Here is a 23635-nt window from a genome sequence, read left to right as displayed (position 1 = left end):
ACACTGCAAGTATATATATAATGTAGTAACAGACACTTTCATAACAATATGTACAATATACACACTAAGTATATATATAATGTAGTAACAGACACCTTCATAACAATATGTACAATATACACACTGCAAGTATATATATATATAATGTAGTAATAGACACCTTCATAACAACATGTAATATGTACAATATACACACTGCAAGTATATATATAATGTAGTAACAGACACCTTCATAACAATATGTACAATATACACACAGCAAGTATATATATATATAATGTAGTAATAGACACCTTCATAACAACATGTAATATGTACAATATACACACTGCAAGTATATATATAATGTAGTAACAGACACCTTCATAACGATATGGAATATGTAAAATATACACACTGTAAGTATATATATAATGTAGTAACAGACACCTTCATAACAATATGTAATATGTACAATATACACACTGTAAGTATATATATAATGTAGTAATAGACACCTTTATAACATGTAATATGTACAATATATACACTGTAAGTATATATATAACGTAGTAATAAACACCTTTATAACATGTAATATGTACAACATACACACTGCAAGTATATATATAATGTAGTAACAGACACCTTCATAACAATATGTAATATGTACAATATACACACTGCAAGTATATATATAATGTAGTAACAGAGATCTTCATAACAATATGTAATATGAACAATATACACACTAAGTATATATATAAAATGTAGTAATAGACACCTTCATAACAATATGTAATATGTACAATATACACACTGCAAGTATATATATAATGTAGTAACAGACACCTTCATAACAATATGTAAAATATACACACTGCAAGTATATATATAATGTAATAACAGACACCTTCATAACAATATGTAATATGTACAATATACACACTGCAAGTATATATATAATGTAGTAACAGACACCTTCATAACAATATGTAATATGTACAATATACACACTGCAAGTATATATATAATGTAGTAACAGAGATCTTCATAACAATATGTAATATGAACAATATACACACTGTAAGTATATATATAAAATGTAGTAATAGACACCTTCATAACAATATGTAATATGTACAATATACACACTGCAAGTATATATATAATGTAGTAACAGACACCTTCATAACAATATGTACAATATACACACTGCAAGTATATATATAATGTAGTAACAGACACCTTCATAACAATATGTAATATGTACAATATACACACTGCAAGTATATATATAATGTAGTAACAGACACCTTCATAACAACATGTAATATGTACAATATACACACTGCAAGTATATATATATAATGTAGTAACAGACACCTTCATAACAACATGTAATATGTACAATATACACACTGCAAGTATATATATATAATGTAGTAACAGAGATCTTCATAACAATATGTAATATGTACAATATACACACTGCAAGTATATATATAATGTAATAACAGACACCTTCATAACAATATGTAATATGTACAATATACACACTGCAAGTATATATATAATGTAGTAACAGACACCTTCATAACAATATGTAATATGTACAATGTTTATTGTATTTTGGTCACTTTTAGCATTGCCGGAACTGATTGCCTCAGCGCATTTATTTCCGTTTCCATAGCAGCGCACTTCCGACTTCTAGCATCAAATGTGTGTTCCTAACTTCCTACTTCCGGAAACAAGTGCGAGTCTTTTCCAGTCATGACAGACTTGGTAACAGACAACAAAGACAACTATTTTTGGACAAATGAGGATTTGCAACCTTGTCTTTTTGAAGCTGAATATACAGAGGATGAACTGCTGCTTCTCGAAGCCAGCGCGAAGGAAATCGAGAGAGTGAGGTCGGCTCGACTTTGACGCTGTAAATGAGGAGCTTGGAGCCAAGCTATTTCAACATAAATCGATTGCTTACCCAAACGAAACCGGAAAAAATGTCTCTCGATGAGCTTCAAGAGGTAGTCACCTGAAATGGTTTTCACTTCACAGGTGTGCTTGAAGCTCATGGAGAGAATGCCAAGAGTCTGCAAAGCAGTTATCAGAGCACAGGGTGGCTATTTTGAAGAAACTAAAATATAAAACATGTTTTCAGTTATTTCACCTTTTTGTGTTATGTGACCAAACTTTAGGCCTGTACTGTATATCTTCAGGTATTACATGTAGTCTATTATTTGCGCACTTTTGACTAGTGATGCACCGAAAATTTGGCCATCGAAAACCGGATGTTGTGATGAAGTCTACACTTCAGCGGGCGGGCAGCGTCTTACCCCGCCCCACACACGAATGACGTAGCTCGCCCAAAGCTGACGAAAAAGTCACATACATGGCCGTTTAGACTGAAGTCACATTTGAATGTTTTCATTTTACTGTGATTTTTATTGTTTTTAATCAATTTTTTTTATTTTGCACTTTTTGGATGCATTTTAATGGTTTTTTATACATAATTTTTTTTAAATTTATTGTGATTTTTAAACTTTTACCTCTAGTTTTTTTGCATTATTTTGATGCATTTTAACTGTTTCATATGGAGAATGTCTGGTATTTATTGTGATTTTTCTTATTTTCAAACTTTGACCTTTTGTTTTTTTTAACACTATTTTTATGCATTTTAACTGTGTTTTATATCTAGAATGTCTTGTATTTATTGTGATTTTTCTTATTTTCAAACTTTGACCTTTTGTTTTTTTTAACACTATTTTTATGCATTTTAACTGTTTTATATCTAGAATGTCTTGTATTTATTGTGATTTTTCTTATTTTCAAACTTTGACCTTTTGGTTTTTTTTAACACTATTTTTATGCATTTTAACTGTGTTTCATATGTAGAATGTCTTGTATTTATTGTGATTTTTCTTATTTTCAAACTTTGACCTTTTGTTTTTTTTAACACTATTTTCATGCATTTTAACTGTTTTATATCTAGAATGTCTTGTATTTATTGTGATTTTTCTTATTTTCAAACTTTGACCATTTGTTTTTTTAACACTATTTTCATGCATTTTAACTGTTTTATATCTAGAATGTCTTGTATTTATTGTGATTTTTCTTATTTTCAAACTTTGACCTTTTGTTTTTTTTAACACTATTTTTATGCATTTTAACTGTGTTTTATATCTAGAATGTCTCGTATTTATTGTGATTTTTCTTATTTTCAAACTTTGACCTTTTGTTTTTTTAACACTATTTTTATGCATTTTAACTGTGTTTCATATGTAGAATGTCTTGTATTTATTGTGATTTTTCTTATTTTCAAACTTTGACCTTTTGTTTTTTTTAACACTATTTTTATGCATTTTAACTGTGTTTTATATCTAGAATGTCTTGTATTTATTGTGATTTTTCTTATTTTCAAACTTTGACCTTTTGTTTTTTTAACACTATTTTTATGCATTTTAACTGTGTTTTATATCTAGAATGTCTTGTATTTATTGTGATTTTTCTTATTTTCAAACTTTGACCTTTTGTTTTTTTAACACTATTTTTATGCATTTTAACTGTTTTATATCAGAATGTCTTGTATTTATTATGATTTTTCTTATTTTCAAACTTTGACCTTTTGTTTTTTTAACACTATTTTTATGCATTTTAACTGTGTTTTATATCTAGAATGTCTTGTATTTATTGTGATTTTTCTTATTTTCAAACTTTGACCTTTTGTTTTTTTTAACACTATTTTTATGCATTTTAACTGTGTTTTATATCTAGAATGTCTTGTATTTATTGTGATTTTTCTTATTTTCAATATTTTTTTACTTCTTTTTTTCCCCCCACTATTTTCATGCATTTTAACTGTGTTTTATATATAGAATGTTTTCATTTTATTGTGATTTTTATTACTTTTTATATTTTTAAACTTAGACTTTAGACTGAAGTCACATTTGAAAAAAATCAGATTCCAATCGGATTCGGACTACCTCCTGATGTGGCCCGAATCTGATGCGAAAAGATCAAATTTGAGGCACTTCGGCGCATTTAGACTGGCCAAAAAAAATCAGATCTGTGTCACTTGGGGGCAAAAAAGAAAATCAAAATTGGTGTGCAGTGGTAGACCCTGTACCTGCGGTGGTGTTTTGGGTCCTGGCAGAAGTCGCCGCCTGATCTCTTCCCCACGTGAGACTGTCTCTCGTTGGGGTGAAGCACCACTGAGCCGAGGGGCACACGGACCAGCCTGCACCCAGAAGAGGTAGATGGCGCTCTGAACTCCATCTTCAGCACCCACAGGTGCCGGTGAGTGAGGAAAAGGAGAGAGGGGCAGGTAGGCCCCTTCGTGTCGGACAAAATATCTGACAGAAGTGGGTGTGAGGTGATGGAGGAAGATGAGGATAGGAAGAGAGTCAGGTAGCCTCCCTGGGCTCCCTGACTCTCCTCCAGCTCCCATGAGTTCAGGAGGGAGCGAGGGAGGAGCTGAGGGGTCACGGGCACCTCTGAGTCAGGCTGACACTCTGCTACCTGATCAATAGGGGACAAGTGGAAAAGGTTTTTAGTTTACGGGGATGTAACTTATAGTTATACGTCGCCTCTCTGACCTGCATCAGTCTTTTCAGCTCGGCGGTGGCTCGCTGGAGCTCCTGGGCTCCGGAGAAGAGATAATAGCGAGTAGGACTGCACTGGAGCCTGAAAGCCAGACAGGAGCCAGGAAGCTCGGCGTGTGAGGAGAGCAGGAGCTGGGAGAAAGGCAGAAGAAGGTCCACCTGAAGACTGGACAGTATTTCCTCGGTGGAAGGACACTGCTCTTCATCTGCAAACAGTCAAAACAAAGTGAAGAAGTGACAAAGATTTTGCCTCGGTTGCTTCAAGACTACGGTTGTAACGGTATCACGGTACGATATTATCACGGTATTAAAACCTACAGTACGATATTATTGTGATACATGTTCCATATTATTGTGGTATATGTCCACAAAAAGAAGACTTAAAATGTTAGTGTGTAAAATGCAGGAATGGTTAGGATGAACACACTTCCTGTAATTGAACACAATCCTAATGCTCAAATAATCTAATTATATTTATTATTACAAACAAGTATACATATATGTTTTTATATACTCCGTTAAGTGTCTTTAACCCTGTAAGATCCAAATATAGAAAAACCTAAAAAAAATATATTTGACCTTTCAGGTGTTGTAGGAGGCATTTAATGCAGAAATTGAAGAGTTTAAAAAAAATAAAAAATGTTATGTATGTTTTTAGAGAAATGTTGTAATATTGCAACATTGGGCTTTGATGGGAGCAGAATTTCTGTATTTGTACTCACGTTGTCTGTACAACTAAGGGTTCATTTGCAGGGTTGATTGTAGGGCTGCAAATAACGATTAATTTGATAATCGATTAATCTGTCGATTGTTACTCCGATTAATCGATTAATAATCGGATAAAAGAGACAAACTACATTTCTATCCTATCCAGTATTTTATTGAAAAAAAAAACAGCATACTGGCACCATACTTATTTGGATTATTGTTTCTCAGCCGTTTGTAAATGTTGCAGTTTATAAATAAAGGTTTATTAAAAAAATTTAAAAAAATTAAACAAAACTCTGCGCATAGCATAGATCCAACGAATCGATGACTAAATTAATCGGCAACTATTTTAATAATCGATTTTAATCGATTTAATCGATTAGTTGTTGCAGCCCTAGTTGATTGCTTACTTAGCCCCATAACGGTATACACCATTAATAGTAATCACACATTAGTTATATTTTTATGAAGTAATTTATTACAAATATAAAAAATATGAAACAAGATAAAACTCTAAAAAAACGCATTTTCCCCCGCTTTTATTCTTTTCATGACATTCGTCATGAAGACTTTCATTGGTGGTGAAAGTCCTAAAAACAGTCCCTGTCGTCTATAAAACGTCTGTAGAATGTATACTATCCATGTATAGAGAAAATACTTCAGGCAGTGATGTAGTGGAAGGAATACAACCTGTTTGAGCCCACTATTTGACTACCACATTCACCCAGTGTTGTATAATTGCAAAAATTATATAACAAGCTCTAAATGAAATTTTATGCATCTGTTCCACAATAACTACATATGTACATGCTCTAGACATTGTGATAAAACCAAAAAAATTATAAAAGACATTTTAATTACTTGAATCTGATGAATCCAGTCCAATCAAACAAATAGATTTTGTTCGAAGGAAACCTTGAGAGGTTGTGTGAGTTCATGGCCAGAAGGCGTGACTTATAAACAAATGTACGATCCAATAACCTTGTGAGGCTGAACAATAGGACCCAATGACTATGTAAATGTGGTAAAAAAAATAAAAATATATATAACAGATTGTTTTTTAGGATGGTTAAAGGTAATGTTGTAAATTTACAACAAGGGGTGTTACAGGGTTAAACTGACGATATAAACATCCAGTGCAACAAATGTAAAACAATGTTCATGTTGGTGTCTTTCAGCTTTAGAGAAATGGTTTCCTCATTTAGAGAACATCTTATATCACTTTAGAAAATGCAGATTCTGAAAAGTTAGCTGACACTTTTAACGTTTAATAATGTAAATACCTCACAAATTGATGCTTATATTTTCCAGGTGATGGTTTGCCAAGTGTAGCTTCTCATATTACTTGTTCTCCGCAGTGCAAGCAAACCTTTTTTTTTGTCCGCATTTCCTACTTGAAACATGGATAACAAATCAATTTAAACCACGAGTTGATTCAATGTAATTGAAAAAAAAAAAAAAAAGTGGTTTAAAACATCACGACTTCTGACCGGCTTTATGTGTCGTCTCGGAAACACTACAGACGAAGGCGGCGGCTTTGCCTTGCAGTCCGCAGACCAAAGAGGTTGTGTTTGTTTGTCTGTTAGCAACATAACTCAAACAGTTATGCATTAATTTTGATGAAAACTTCAGGAAATGTTAAAAAAAACAATCCTTTCTCTCTCCTTTTGGACCTCCCACACACGGACCTTGCACACTCGCGCTAAGCAGGGAATTTTGGTAGATGTAATTTACTTCCAGACCGGCCAATTTAAAAGTACCAGTAAAAACTACACTGACCAAGTTTTCATTTTATTTTACACCTTCACGTGTCATCCCGGCATTATTGTGATGATTTTGATACCGAAATACAGTTAAAGTTAAAGTACCAATGATTGTCACACACACACACACACACACACACTAGGTGTGCTGAAATTTGTCCTCTGCATTTGACCCATCACCTTGTTCACCCCCTGGGAGGTGAGGGGAGCAGTGAGCAGCAGCGGTGGCCGCGCTCGGGAATCATTTTTGGTGATTTAACCCCCAATTCCAACCCTTGTTGCTGAGTGCCAAGCAGGGAGGTAATGGCTCCCGTTTTTATAGTCTTTGGTATGACTCGGCCGGGTTTTGAACTCACAACCTACCCATCTCAGGGTGGACACTAACCACTAGGCCACTGAGTAGGTCATATTTTTAATAATTAGTGGTATTTATAATACCGTTACACCCCTATTCAAGACAAAAAACTTGAATAGATCAGATTTCACAACATTTTCGGTGAGTAATGAGTGAGTATTGACTTACCTGCTTCCTGATTGGTGTCTTTGATATCATGTGTTGAGTGCAGCAAGCCGAGTAGCCCTTCCATCAGCACCAAGCACACTATCTTCTGCTCCATCGCCCCCTCTTCCACCTTGAGACAGTAGCACCACAGAACACTGTTGACTTGGACGTCCATTTCCGGCCCATCCCCAGCACAAGGGTCCGACAGAGGGGCAAGCGGCGTGGACGAGAGGTAGTCCGTCTCCTGAAACGAATCATCCAGTCCCATCTCAAAGTAGCCGTCTCTGGAGTCTACACTGAAGAGGGGGAAGAGTCATAAAAACATAAATGCGTGGACAACTAAATCCCAGAAACACATAATAGATGTCATTTTTGAAACCTGTAAAAGTAACACTGAAACAAAGCTTAAAGAGGAACTGCAATTTTGTTAAAATGTCACCTAGACTTCTCAATCATTATGAAAGACATGATGACAGATGGATTTTTTTTTTTAATGCATTCTAAATAGTAAATAAATGCGATCAAAATTCCGCTTACAATGGAGCCGCCCTACTCTGCCTAGAATGCCCTTAAAAACACACAAACACCTCCATTCAAATGTTATAAACATGATGTAAGTATATATGTAATTTAGTAACAGGCACATTTATAATTAATCTAATATTTACGTATTTTGCTCATTTTACGCATCCGCGGCGCATTATTTTAAAAAACGCATCACAACTAGAAATGTCCGATAATGGCTTTTGTGCCGATATCCGATATTGTCCAACTCTTAATTACCGATTCCGATATCAACTGATACTGATATATACAGTCGTGGAATTAACACATTATTATGCCTAATTTTGTTGTGATGCCCCGCTGGATGCATTAAACCAGTGGTCCCTAACCTTTTTGTAGCTGGGGACCGGTCAACGCTTGAAAATTTGTCCCACGGACCGGTGGGGGGTGGTTTGGGGGGGGTGGATTTTTTTTAATTTATTTTTTTATAAAGAAATACAATCATGTGTGCTTACGGACTGTATCCCTGCAGACTGTATTGATATATAATGTATATATTGTTGTTTATGTTGATTTCATTATTTCATAACAATATGTAATTTTTTTTAATTTTTTTTTTTAATTTCTTGCGCGGCCCTGTACCAGGCCTGGCCCTAATCAATCTGGCGCCCTAGGCAAGATTTTAGGTGGCGACCCCCCCCCACATCGGCGGTGAAGTGTATGTACTCACAACAAACCCAATAGCTTTGTCTTTGACCTTTTTTTTTACTTAAAGAAAGCAAATTAACATATTATATGAGAATGTTATGTTATGATTATCTTTAACCGAATCACAGCAGTGCTCAAATTAAAAAACAGCATTCCCTCTCATGTGATATTGCTTAATTAACATTAATGATGTGCACTTTAACAACTAGGCTTACAACTATACCTAATATATAAAGGGGTGGAAAAGTGACTATTACCTGCAGGGCAAACATTAGCTAACCAGAAGGCAATAACAATGTCAACAAAAAACACCTGCTTAAAAGATCTAATACAAATGTCCCTGAGGAATGTAAGGTGGGAGTACTGTAATTACCTAACGTTACATTATTATTTTCCATAACAAATTAGCCCCCTCCACAATATTAACCCGACGTTAAAACAGAACTAGCTATTTATTGATTAGCAATTGCCGAATCATGTGACATTAGCTTAATGCTAAAAAGCCAGGTTACTATCACATTCTGTAACAGACAAATAATTCCATGTAGGCTAACGTTACCTACCTGCTATCTCTGTCTTTTTTTCGTTTCTCCTCCTCTTCTTTTCTATTTTTTCTTCCCTGGGCACCTGACAGTTTTGGCCGTTTTGACATCTTGTGTTGATTTTTTGATGTGGTAAGAGTCATGATACGGGAAGGGAGGGGGCGCACCGTGCGGGGGGACGTAATGTTGTAACAAATAATATTTCTATTAAATAGGCTTTACTTTGCATTTTAATTGACGTGGGATTATTTTTTGTATTTACAAATAATAGTACCAACTTTTTTTTTTTTTTTTTTTTTCCTGATGGACGGTGCCCTTAGCATTTGCCTATACGGCCTATGCCACATTTTAAAGCATTTATCGGCCGATATTATCGGACATCCCTAATCACGTTTGCTTCTTTTTTTTAACATCACTGATTACTCATGCAGACTTCATAAACGCCAACAAACATAATAAAACATCACTTACTGTACAAGGTCTGCTGTCATTAGGATGCCGACTGCTAGGATGTTCAAATACTGTATTCCCATTTAGATGAAGAATGACTCACTTTTTGTGTCGTTCTCACCAATTACCGGGTCTAAATTGGCTGTCAAAGTGTACCAACTTGTCGGAATACGTCTTCGTCCTTCTACTATCCAGGTGAGAGGCATGATTTAGGACACACAATAAAGTTTGGCGAGCAAAGAAAAGGAGGAAGCAGCATAAGCTTGTGATCACGGCACCGCTATAAATACTTTGTGTTAGCGCTTATAATAAAAATATCACTAATACTTGCTTGATAATCAAGTCACAAAATGTATATGGAGTATTGTTGGCGGTTTTTGATGGTTATCTTTTGGGGTTTATGGGCGGAATAGAGGACCTCCCGTTGGCGATGCTGTAAGCAGACTTTTATTTACGAGTTAAAATGCATTAAAAAAAAAACAACTGTCTAAAGTGCAGTTCCCCTATAAGGGTTGCTGGTTGAATTACCTTGGTGAGCCCACTTCTGTGCCTTCCACACAGGAAGAACCCTCTGTGGATTGACACCCCTCCTCCTTCCTCTCCGCGTCCGTCTTTGCCTTCTGCTGCTCCTTCAAGGCAGCGTGGAGGCGCTCGGAAAGCAGAGTGCTGAAGTGTTGGTTGGTGGCGGTGAAGGAGAGAAGGTGAGGGGCGAGCAGAGGACACCAGGTGGCGCTGCAGCTGGCGCAGGTGGCTTCAACTGGTCGGGATGAGGAAGAGGAGCACGTGCAACTGGAAGACGGAAGGAAAGGGGGAGAAAAAAAGCAATGGATTTTATTTTTGGTCTTATCTGATTTGGGTTTCAGTCTCTATATCCCTCTTGGTATTGGGACGGCTGCCTCTTTAATGACTTTTAAACCACGTCTTAAAACATATTTTTACTGTGATTTTAGTTTAGTTTATTTTCTTTTATGTATTTATTCTCTTTTTAGTTAAAAGTTGTTGTTTTTTACAATTGACTGTCCTTAGTTTTATCTTGCTTCTAAATGTGTGTTTTAACAGCAATTTGTGAAACTAATAATACATAATGTTGGATATAGAGAACATACAGTTGTGCTCATAAGTTTACATACCCTGGGAGAATTTATGATTTCTTGGCCATTCTTCAGAGAATATGAATGATAACACAAAAACCTTTCTTCCACTCATGCTTAATGGTTGTGAGAATCTATTTATTGGCAAACAACTGTGTTTACTCTTTTTAAATCAAAATGACAAAAGAAAGTACCCAAATGACCCTGATCAAAAGTTTACATACCCCAGTGACTTTGATCTGATAACATGCACAAAAGTTGACACAAACAGGTTTGAATGGCTAATCAAGGTTCCAATCCTCACCTGTGACATGTTTGTTTGTAATTAATGTGTTTCTATAAAAGATCAGTGAGTTTCTGGGCTTCTGACAGACCATTGCATCTTTCATCCATGTTTCTGGATTCTGAGTCATGGGGAAGGCAAAATAATTGTCAAAAGATCTGCGAGAAAAGGTAATTGAACTGCATAAAACAGGAAAGGGGTATAAAAAGATATCCAAGGAATTGAGAATGCCAATCAGCAGTGTTCAAACGCTGATTAAAACATGGAAAATGAGGGATTCAGGTAGACCATCAAAGATTTCAGCCACAACTGCCAGGAAAATTGTTTGAGATGCAAAGAAAAATCCACAAATAACTTCGGCAGAAGTACAGGACTATCTGAAAAATTGTAGTGTGGCTGTTTCAAGATGCACAATAAGGAGGCACTTGAAGAAAAATGGGATGCATGGTCGAGTCGCCAGAAGAAAGCCATCACTCCAAATTACTTTGTTCCAGAAGTTTTGAGGCTTGTCTCTGTGCTGTTTGGCGTAATGTAAGCGGGATACTTTGTGACATTTGCGAAGAAATGGCTTTCTTCTGGCAACTCGACCATGCAGCCCATTTTTCTTCAAAAATACTGAAATGCCACGACAAAGTGAATTTGCAAACAGCTAAAATTATACACAAAGCAAACTATAATCTGCTACCCAAAAATATACAACAATTCCTCTCAACAAAAGAGGAGAAATATCATCTTGGAGACAAATTTAATGTAAAACATTTGTATGCACGTACAACACTTAAGACCTTCAGTATAACAGTATGTGGAATTAAATTATGGAATGGATGAGGCAAAGCAATCAAACAATGTACTAATATGATCCACTTCAAGAAACTCTTCAAACTTAAAGTGTTTACAAAGTACAAAGAAGCAAAATCATGATAAACAGTCTGAATTTATCTCATCCATTCATTCACTTTCTAGATAATCTTACTCATCTCACTATATGAAATATAACTTACTTCACTAATTATTAATTTATTTTTATTGTTATTACTTATTGTGTTATTACTTATTAATATACTTATATTGTGAATAATTTGAGAAACGGAAGTGAACAACATTTTTTGCAACTGCTATTTAAAGGAAAAGGGTTAGGATTAAATAAACTCTGCTTCTTCCTACTCCTTTTACAACATGTTGAATAGAGAAACTGGAAATTGTGATGCATCATGTTGTATGCTTGCATGTTCCAAATAAACTCAAACTCAACTCAACTTTTATTGTCTTTTGAAATGTGCTCTATAAATAAAGTGGATTGTATCGGTCACTTATTGGATACTGACCAGACAGTTGCAGTTGTATCACAGTGGGCGTGTTCTGAGACGAGGCCAGCGGGATCTCGGTCCTGCACACAAACATGAAATCAAACCCGAAACGTTGCTGCTCCTGCACATTCAGTGTACTGCAGCCACAACCATGCTTTGACTAATCAATGCTCTGTGCTCAATTAGGTATTAATAGTAACATAGTACTTATACATACATACACTCATGCACATAAATTAATGTTGTTACCCTAGGGTAAACTGGGTAACACATGGCACACTGACAAAGCTTAACCTATTGTTACTATAACAATCTACAAAGTTACCGGTAATATAGCTTGCTTCTCTTTCTTCCCCTCCATTTTTCTGCTTTCTTTTGTATCTGTAGTTATCATTACATAGACATATTGTTGCATTTGAACAACAGTATTGTTGATAATAAAGGTAAATTATTGGTATTATTCATCATCAATAGTGTTATTTCTATTGGTATTTGTATTGCTCCATTTGTAGTGTCATTTCTGTATTATTATTTATTTCGCTAACTGCTTCTTTGCTATCACTTTTACCATCATATTTGTACATATCCTATTTGCTGATGTTGTTCTATTGTTGTGTTTGCTGTTGTTGTTTTTGTCTGTCTTATCCCCCTCTTGTCCACACAATTTCCCCCTCTCTCTTCCTTTTTTTCTCTTTCCTTCTCCTCGTGCTCCGGCCCGGCTGCACCAAGTGATAATATAAATACATTTAATAAAGTCAAATACAAATAAGGCAACAAGAGAAGTATCCTACACTTCTCTTTTGTGAAGTAAATGTGTACAGGCGATATGGGCATCTACATCAACTATGTGATTTGCCTGAGAATCTGGACAGGACAAAAAAAATAAAAATTAAATTAAATTAAATTAAATAAAAAGTATTAATAGTAACAACTAATATCGCACAACCACATGTCATGTACATAGTGTATATACCCCCCTACCCCTCATTTTTAGTATATATTGTTTTTCAAATCACCTGACATGTATACTGTGTATATGTACATAATTTTAAAAAAAATTTAACATAATTTTTTATATACATGTTACAGGTTAAATATATTTTATTATTGAATGTATGAAATGTGATGAGAATTAGAATATTGTGATAAAGTTCTTTATTTTCTGTAATGCAATTAAAAAAAACAAAATGTCATACATTCTGGATTCATTACACATCAACTGAAATATTACAAGCCTTTTATTATTTTAATATTGCCGATTATGGCATAAAGCTTAAGAAAACTCAAAAATCCCATCTCAAAAAATTAGAATATTTCCTCAGACCAAGTAAAAAAATAAGATTTATAACAGCAAAACAAAATCAAACATTTGAAAATGTCAATTAATGCATTCAGTACTTGGTTGGGAATCCTTTTGCACGGATTACTGCATCAATGGAGGCAATCAGCCTGTGGCATTGCTGAGGTGTTATGGATGCCCAGGATGCTTCAATAGCGGCCTTTAGCTCACTTGCATTATTGGGTCTGGTGTCTTTCAGCTTCTTCTTCACAATACCCCACAAATTCTCTATGGGGTTCAGGTCAGGGGAGTTGACAGGCCAATGGAGGACAGTAATGCCATGGTCAGTACACCAGTTACTGGTGGTTTTGGCACTGTGGGCAGGTGCCAGATCATGCTGGAAAATGAAATCATCATCTCCATAGAGCTTTTCAACAGATGGAAGCATGTAATGCTCTAAAATCTCTAGAAGCGTCTGACTTGGGCTATGGAAAAGAAGCACTGGACAGTTGCAGGGTGGTCCAGAGTCCTGTTTTCAGACGAAAGCAAGTTTTGTATTTCATTTGGCGCTAGAGTCTGGAGGAAGGCTGGAGAGGAGCAAAATCCAAGTTGCTTGAAATCCAGTGTGAAGTTCCCAGAGACAGCAATGGTTTGGGGAGCCATGTCAGCTGCTGGTGTTGGTCCACTGTGTTTCATCAAGTCCAGAGTCAATGCAGCTGTGTACCAAGAGATTTTAGAGCATTACATGCTTCCATCTGTTGAAAAGCTCTATGGAGATGATGATTTCATTTTCCAGCATGATCTGGCACCTGCCCACAGTGCCAAAACCACCAGTAACCGGTGTACTGACCATGGCATTACTGTCCTCCATTGGCCTGCCAACTCCCCTGACCTGAACCCCATAGAGAATTTGTGGGGTATTGTGAAGAAGAAGCTGAAAGACACCAGACCCAATAATGCAAATGAGCTAAAGCATCCTGGGCATCCATAACACCTTAGCAATGCCACAGGCTGATTGCCTCCATGCCGCATCGATGCAGTAATCCGTGCAAAAGGATTCCCAACCAAGTACTGAGTGCATTAATTGACATTTTCAAATGTTTGATTTTGTTTTGCTGTTATAAATCTTTTTTTTTTTTTACTTGGTCTGAGGAAAATTCTAATTTTCTGAGATACGGTTTTTGAGTTTTCTTAAGCTGTATGCCATAATCAGCAATATTAAAATAATAAAAGGCTTTCAATATTTCAGTTGATGTGTAATGAATCAAGAATGTATGACATTTTTGTTTTTTTTAATTGCATTACAGAAAATAAAGGACTTTATCACGATATTCTAATTTTCTGAGAGAGTCCCGTATATAATGGACCACAATGGAAACAAGCCTTTTGGGTTTTTTTGTGCCATCCATTTGCCTTTTTAAAGCATTACATGGATTCAATTCTTTAAAGATGTCAATAAACTTCTCAATCAATCAAACATCGTATTCCACAGCGCACACTGTAAATGTGCTCAAGTCTAATGGATTGTCATTAGGGATGTCCGATAATGGCTTTTTGCCGATATCCGATATTCCGATATTGTCCAACTCTTTAATTACCGATACCGATATCAACCGATATATGCAGTCGTGGAATTAACACATTATTATGCCTAATTTGGACAACCATGTATGGTGAAGATAAGGTACTTTTTAAAAAAATAATAAAATAAGATAACTAAATTAAAAACATTTTCTTGAATAAAAAAGAAAGTAAAACAATATAAAAACAGTTACATAGAAACTAGTAATTAATGAAAATGAGTAAAATTAACTGTTAAAGGTTAGTACTATTAGTGGAGCAGCAGCACGCACAATCATGTGTGCTTACGGACTGTATCCCTTGCAGACTGTATTGATATATAATGTAGGAACCAGAATATTGATAACAGAAAGAAATGGGGGGAGGGAGGTTTTTTGGGTTGGTGCACTAATTGTAAGTGTATCTTGTGTTTTTTATGTTGATTTAATAAAAAAATAAAAAAATAAAAAAAATAAAAAAACATTCAGACATTAAAAAAACAGATACCGATAATTTCCGATATTACATTTTAACGCATTTATAGTTGTCATGGTAACGGGCGGGGTGTCAGACCTGGGTGGCGTCAGCAGACGCGAGGTGTGTGCTGGGAGGAGGTGCGGGGGGGAGAACACTGGGCGGAACGGCGCTTTCTTCTCTGCTTGTCATTTCTTCAAGGAGAAAATAAGAGATGCATGTGAGCTGAAATCCTTATTGTACATGAAAAAGTCATTGTCTTCACATGCAAATGCACACGATTAACACTAACATGTTCAGATTAGGACAAGCCACACCACAGATTGACAAAGGATAAAGGAGGCTGGAGTTAGAATCTGAAAAACTGATTGAACTTTAAAAATGTCACGACTCAGATTTGGACAGTTTAGATTTTAAACTGAAGCTAAAAAAATTGTTTTTTTTAAAAGAACTCTCCTCCATCCCTCAGCCTCGCACAGCCTGATACGTGATCATACGCGATTACCTTGGCTGGCGCAGGCAGCCTGCCGGGCCTGACAGGAAAAGGAGGGTATGGAGGAGAAGGTGAAAGAGGGAGGGGCGACAACAAAGGTGCGGCAAGAGGGAGAGGAAGGGGGAGAGAGGCGAGGAAGTGCGTCAGCAGACAGCCTGGTCTCCTCACTGATCTGACGAGAGGACAGAGAGGAGGAAGCCTTCAGAGAGCAGCCGCCATTCACATCATCAATCAGAAGCTCGCTCGGTCCACTTTTTGACACATTGGACCGCTTTCACGCAACAGTTGATTCAGGCTTTATTCGCCTGTGTATTGCTGGGTTGCAATCACGTGACCTAGAGCAGTGTTTTTCAACCACTGTGTAATTATGTAATTATGTAATTTCACCTAATTGGGTTAAAAATATTTTATGCAAACCAGTAATTATAATCCGCAAATGTGCCGTTGTTGAGTGTCGGTGCTGTCTAGAGCTCGGCAGAGTAACCGTGTAATACTCTTCCATATCAGTAGGTGGCAGCGGGTAGCTAATTGCTTTGTAGATGTCAGGAACGACGACGATGGTTTGCAGGTAAAAAGGTATCTAACGCTTAAACCAAAAATAAACAAAAGGCGAGTGCCGCTGAGAAACGGCATTGAAGCTTAGGGATGGCTATGCAAAAAAACGAAGCTAAAACTGAACTGGCTGCAAAGTAAACAAAAACAGAATGCTGGACGACAGCAAAGACTTACAGCGTGTGGAGCAGACGGCGTCCACAAAGTACATCCGTACATGACATCACAATCAACACCAGGGGTCCCCAAACTTTTTGACTCAGGGGCCGCATTGGGTTAAAAAATTGTGACCGGGGGCCGGGCTGTATATATCATACTTGCCAACCTTGAGACCTCCAATATCGGGAGGTGGGGGTCGAGTATTTCATATATATTTCATATATATATATATATATATATGTATGAAATACTTGACTTTCAGTGAATTCTAGCTATATATATATATATATATATATATATATATATATATATATATATATATATATATATACATATATATATTTATTTTATTTACATAGAAAAAAAAAAAAATATTCCTTGAATTTCAGTGTTCCGGTGGCTATCCATTAGATGGCAGTATTGTCCTGTTTAACTTCTCCGTTCATTGGGCAGGCAAGCTGTTTATATTGTGGGAAAGCGGACGTGAGAACAGGCTGTCCCCACTCAGTCTCAGGTCCGCATTGAGCTGGAGGGGGCGTGGCCTCCAGCTCCGGCTGAATACCGGGAGTTTGTCGGGAGAAAATCTCTGCCGGGAGGTTGTCGGGAGAGGCGCTGAATACCGGGATTCTCCCGCTAAAAACGGGAGGGTTGGCAAGTATGGTATATATACACACACACACATATATATATATATATATATAGATATATATATATATATATATATATATATATATATATATATATATACATATATATATATATATATATATATATATACATATATATATATATATATATATATATATATATATATATATACATACATACATATATATATATACATACATACATACATACATACATACATACATATATATATATATATATACTGTAAAAAAATCCTATTTTTATTGTTAATTTACTCTAAATTTCTACTGTAATTGATCTTTTTTTTTTAAAATAGTTTATAAAACTGTAGAATTGAAGACATTATCTGTAAATAAACAATCCGCCTGTTATTTTAAGTAATATGCCAGTAATGACAAACTATGTATATTTCTATTTTTTTTTACAGAAAAATACCAAATTAATTATACATAGCATTTTCTGTTTTCTTGAATTACTTTCAAATTCATGTAATATTACGATATTTTTCCGTGAAACGTTTCATGAAAATTTCTGTAATTATAATGTTTTTGATCATTATTTGGTTTACAATGTTTTACTTTGATTTTATGGTTTTCGTTTGGCAGCCGTAGCCGCCGGTAGATGACCGTTTTTTTACATAATTTTTTTTTTTACAGTGTATACATTGTCTTTATATTCCAGCGAGTTCATCCGTTTTGTCATTTAACATCAATTAACATTGATGTTCATCAACATTTAACATTGTCATGTTATCCATGGGAAAATTCATTTTCAGACAATATGATTTGCCTGAGCGGCTAGGAGACATTGAGAGTAACAAGCAGTATAAAATGGATTAGAAAGGAAATATCAAATTAAAAATAAAAATAAATAAAATTAAAACACTTTTTTTTTTAATTTGGGACTTCCCATGGGCCGGATTTTGGATGCTGGGGGGCCGGATCCGGCCCGCAGTTTGGGGACCCCTGATCAACACCAAAATAGGAGCGCAAGACGAGAACTAAAACACTACACACAGGAAAACAGCAAAAAAGTCAAAATAAGTCAGGGTGTGATGTGACAGGTGGTGACAGTACACCTGCTTTGAGACAAGAGCTATAGTGATGCATGCTTGAATTCATATCCAACACTTTTTACCGGTACTGTCAATATCGACTGCTGAGTTTCATTTTCTAATGTTTTCTGCTGGTGGTGTGCCTCTGGATTTTTACAATGAAAACAATGTGCCTTGGCTCAGAAAAGGTTGAAAAACACTGACCTAGAGGCACTTCCGGGTTTCAGGTGGTGGTCTAAAGCAGGGCTATTCAACTACATAATAAAGAGGGCCGCAGTTTCAAGAGCCCAAATCGAATATCAGCTATATCGAAATTTGGATGTTTCATCAGAAAATGCCCACGCAGGTTACATTCCTGTGACATTGGGTTTACTTAATTGCAAAGTAAACACATCGGCTTTCACACCGCACTGTCATTAAATTCACTATACTGCTCTCGCTGCTAGCTAGACAACATGAAGAAACAGAAGCTCCAGAGGGTTTGTTGAGGATTGATGTTCCTTATTTTGAATTATTTTCCTCCCTCAGTTTTATTTCTTTACACTTCTTCCCCTAGTTAGGTTTGTAAGACTGAAAATACAAACATAAAATTAAAGCTGCAAGCAACGTTGGTCGGGTCCGCATTTTGGCTGGTGCTAGTCGTAGGTGTCCCAATACAGTGGTAGTCCTGAGTGAGACCTACATAGAGGTTTTTGTTTCGTGTCTCTACGATATTCGTACTGGGAGTTAGAGGAAGTTGTGTCTGTGTTTTTTTCCTAGGTGCTGCGGCACAGTGGTTGTTTTCTTTGAAGGCGCGTAAAATCACAGCAGCGGATCCATTTCACATTGTCATTATAGGGTATTGTGTGTAGAATTTTGAGGACAAAAAATAAATAATTCCATTTCACATTGTCATTATAGGCAGCGGAGCAGCATCAGCGCAGCGTTTCTTTGAAGGCTCGTAAAATCAAAACCGTAGCACTTATCAAAACGCTTTCGTCAACTTTTAATCAGAAGGGTTCAATCTCTCTCCTGTGGTAGTTTGAAGCCGAAACGACAAATGCGCTCAGAGGAGATAATGTTTGATGTTTGGTGACCGGATTAAACAAAACATTTGTTTTGAAGGAGGGATAGCAATCTTCCTGTTGATTTTTGCTGAAGGATGTCAATCTATGAAATGTAGGTCTAGGTGAGACCTACGTAGAGGTTTGTTTCATGTCTCTAAGACGTTCCTATCGGAAGTTACAAGCAGTTTTGTCTGTGTTTTCCTCTGAGAAGCAGTTTTGTGTCAGTTTTATTCAAAAATTGCGCTAGAGCGCAATTTTGAGTTTTGGAGTTTGTTTGTTTTTTTAGATCGCAATTTCCACCAGTCCCGATGTGTGTGAGAAGTTTGGTGAGTTTTGAAGTATTTTAAAGGGGTCAAATTACGGCTCAAAGAGGCAAAAATGAGTGTTTTTAGTCATTTTTTGTCTTGAAGGGGAAATTGCCAACATCCTGTTGGTTTTTGCCCGAGGATGTTAAATTATGAAATGTAGGTCTAAGTGAGACCTACATAGAAGTTTTTGTTTCATGTCTCTACGACATTCGTACTGGGAGTTACAGGCAGTTTTCTTCCTAGGGGGCGCTAGAGCACAATTTTTTTTAGGTTTTTTTACTAAAGTGGTTGGGGCACGTTTTTCTATGTGTGTGTCAAATTTGGTGAGTTTTGAAGCATGTTAAGGGGGGAAAAGTAGTGCGCAAAGTTGCGGAATAATAACTAGAGCGCAATTTTTTTTAGGTTTTTTTACTAAAGTGTTTGGGGCACGTTTTTCTATGTGTGTGTCAAATTTGGTGAGTTTTGAAGCATGTTAAGGGGGGCAAAGTAGTGCGCAAAGCTGCGGAATAATAATAATAACCCTTACAATAACAATAGTGTCCTTTGTCCATGTACAAAGGACTCCCTGTGGGAGTCCTTTATACAGGGTACAGGAGGACCCTAATAAACATTACAAAAGTATAACGTCCATTGTGTATTTTACATGAATTAAATAGGTTTATCGTCAATATGTTCACACTATAAACTACAGATGTTTACGCATAGAGAAATACACAACAGCCACATCAAATATTACACCCAATGTATGTTTAAAGGCCTACTGAAAGCCACTACTACCCACCACGCAGTCTGATAGTTTATATATCAATGATGAAATCTTAACATTGCAACACATGCCAATACGGCCGGGTTAACTTATAAAGTGACATTTTAAATTTCCCGCGAAATATCCTGCTGAAAACGTCTCGGTATGATGACGTTTGCGCATGACGTCACGGATTGTAGCGGCCATTTTGGGACAGCATTGTGGCCAGCTATTAAGTCGTCTGTTTTCATCGCAAAATTCCACAGTATTCTGGACATCTGTGTTGGTGAATCTTTTGCAATTTGTTTAATGAACAATGGAGATAGCAAAGAAGAAAGCTGTAGGTGGGAAGCGGTGTATTAGCGGACGGCTGCAGCAACACAAACACGTCGTAGCCGGTGTTTCATTGTTTACATTCCCGAACGATGACAGTCAAGCTTTACCATTGGCCTGTGGAGAACTGGGACAACAGAGACTCTTACCAGGAGGACTTTGAGTTGGATACGCGGTACCTTGAGTGCGCAGCTGCGGCTTCCAAACATTTGATCGCTTGCCCGTACGTGCGTGCCGCTATGTGCATGTCACGTACGTAACTTTGGGGAAATATATGTGCTTTATGAACTTTACGGAGGTGAACAGTACTTTGGGCTGTGGGATTGAGTGTGTTGTGCGGGTGTTTGAGTTGTATTGGCGGGTTATATGGACGGGAGGGGGGAGGTGTTTGTTATGCGGGATCAATTTGTGGCATATTAAATATAAGCCTGGTTGTGTTGTGGCTAATAGAGTATATATATGTCTTGTGTTTATTTACTGTTTTAGTCATTCCCAGCTGAATATCAGGTCCCACCCGCCTCTCACAGCATCTTCCCTATCTGAATAGCTTCAACTCCCCACTAGTCCTTCACTTGCACTTTACTCATCCACGAATCTTTCATTCTCGCTCAAATTAATGGAGAAATCGTCGCTTTCTCGGTCCAAATCGCTCTCGCTGCTGGTGGCCATGATTGTAAACAATGTGCAGATGTGAGGAGCTCCACAACCTGTGACGTCACGCTACTTCCGGTACAGGCAAGGCTTTTTTATCAGCGACCAAATGTTGCGAACTTTATCGTCGATATTCTCTACTAAATCCTTTCAGCAAAAATATGGCTTTATCGCGAAATGATCAAGTATGACACATACAGTAGAATGGATCTGCTATCCCCGTTTAAGTAAGAAAATCTAATTTCAGTAGGCCTTTAAAAACACAATGTAAAAAAAATCCAGCGTATAAAAATTCAGTGCTGAAAAATTCAGTGTAGAAAAGTTTGCCGCTCCAAAAAGCAAGACTCCCTTCCGGTAAATTAAGACCGAAGCGAACTAGCCTGTCTCAGAAGCAGCCAATGAGGTGTCAGGTTTGAAGTCTTGCAAAACAGCATAAAAAAAGACAGTTAACTGAGCTACCTGGACATCGTACAACAACAACTAACATTTCAGTGCGGCCCGCTGGATATTTTCAAACTATAGAAACGATTCCAATGGTGAGAATCGGCACTTTTGAGTGACACACGGGTTACTATGGTAACCATAGAAAGCTCTGCTTCATGCAGACGAGGCACGGGGCAGAGTGGGCGGGGCTTGTTTACAACAAGCCTGAGACGCTAGTGTCAGACGGAGGCAGATTTCTACAAGAAAGTTCTGCAGAACAGTTATATTTTATCCAATAAGTGGATGTTTTTAACCTTTGCGTTGATGTTGCGCCGTGTTTGTTACATCTTTGTTGTTATTGCTCAATTGTAAAAGAGCTCATTCAAGGAGCAACGTTCATATATTCTCAATATTTAGTGTTTTATTGTTCATAGTAAATATTGTAAATCCCACATTCTGTATTTCATGTGTATTCTGAGCGTCTTATTTAGTAAATAAATACTATTTCATTACGTTTTTGAGATGGTCTGTTATATAACGTTTTAAGTTACAATCGTTATTGTTTGAGTGTACCATCGTGTGATCGGCTTTTATCCTTTTTTTGCGGAATCTTGGGATTTTTCTCACTAATGGTTGGCAACCTCCACTGTTTAAAGCAGACCTGGGCATTGTGCGTCTCTGTTCCGGCCCGCGTGAGGCCAATCATAAATTACAAAATACATTTAAAAAAGGATCTATGTCGAGTGTGCAATACAACGGTGCTGCTTTTGTTTTGAAAAGCGTTATTTGTATTACTTCCGTGTGGACGTATGCGCGTGCGTGATTGCGAGTGAATGTGAACAGCTGCAATCCCAAATGACAAAATAAAGTTGAAAAAACATCTATGTCGTGCGCGCGCAATACAACTGTGCTGCTTTTATTTTGAAAAGTGTTATTTATGGGCGTATGTCCGTGTGTAACCTGTGAGTGAAGGTGCACAGCGACAAGTGATGCACGGTTTGCACCCGAGACGCTAAAAAGAGAAAAGTTGATGACGAATGCCGAGCAACGTTCCCTCTAAGGTGCGCGCCTGCGCAATTGCGCACTGCTCAAGCGTCCTCTGCGCACAGCAAATATATGCCGCGCACCAAATCAAATCCCGTTTGAATTCTAAACAAAATAAACACATTTATTCTGTGTAATTTTGCGATGCAACTCTGAGTGACAGTGACAACAAGCGGCCCTAACGGTGTTTGTAAACACCGTTCAATTGAACACCGTTCAATTATTGTAACGTCTATCGAGATGCTTCGAGGACAGGAATTATATCGATCACTTTATTGAGCAAAACTGTTTATATTCGGCCATAACCACACCAGAAACACTTCTATCTCGAAAAACTAGTCATTTTCTGCCGTACAAACCAGACCAAAACCAACTTGTGATCTGTCACCAACACGCACACCACTAAACAACTAGTGCGTTTATGGCCA

At 36.8% G+C, this 23635-nt stretch overlaps 1 protein-coding gene across 6 annotated transcripts in view; it reads right to left on the bottom strand.

Annotated features, from left to right (window-relative positions):
* Nucleotides 1–23635, bottom strand: part of nisch (nischarin) — a 74900-nt gene that overhangs the window by 19539 nt on the left and 31726 nt on the right. For 4 of the 6 annotated variants that reach the window (XR_009824703.1, XR_009824702.1, XM_062038132.1 and 1 more), the window contains exons 13-19: nt 16257–16416; nt 15851–15945; nt 12457–12518; nt 10286–10546; nt 7575–7849; nt 4575–4786; nt 4106–4497 (exon numbers count right to left, since the gene is read on the bottom strand). Coding sequence is in view for 3 of the 6 variants with exons in the window: in XM_062038132.1 (XP_061894116.1) it covers nt 4106–4497; nt 4575–4786; nt 7575–7849; nt 10286–10546; nt 12457–12518; nt 15851–15945; nt 16257–16416 (1457 nt within the window). In the remaining 3 variants the exon portion in view is untranslated. Of the gene's footprint in view, nt 1–4105; nt 4498–4574; nt 4787–7574; nt 7850–10285; nt 10547–12456; nt 12519–15850; nt 15946–16256; nt 16417–23635 lie in introns of those variants that run through there. The other 2 variants (XR_009824704.1, XM_062038133.1) reach the window with 2 other exon arrangements.

The sequence above is a fragment of the Entelurus aequoreus genome, linkage group LG26, assembly GCF_033978785.1.
Source record: "Entelurus aequoreus isolate RoL-2023_Sb linkage group LG26, RoL_Eaeq_v1.1, whole genome shotgun sequence".
In the NCBI taxonomy this organism is placed as follows: Eukaryota; Metazoa; Chordata; class Actinopteri; order Syngnathiformes; family Syngnathidae; genus Entelurus; species Entelurus aequoreus.
This window is presented reverse-complemented; position numbering and strand designations above follow the sequence as displayed.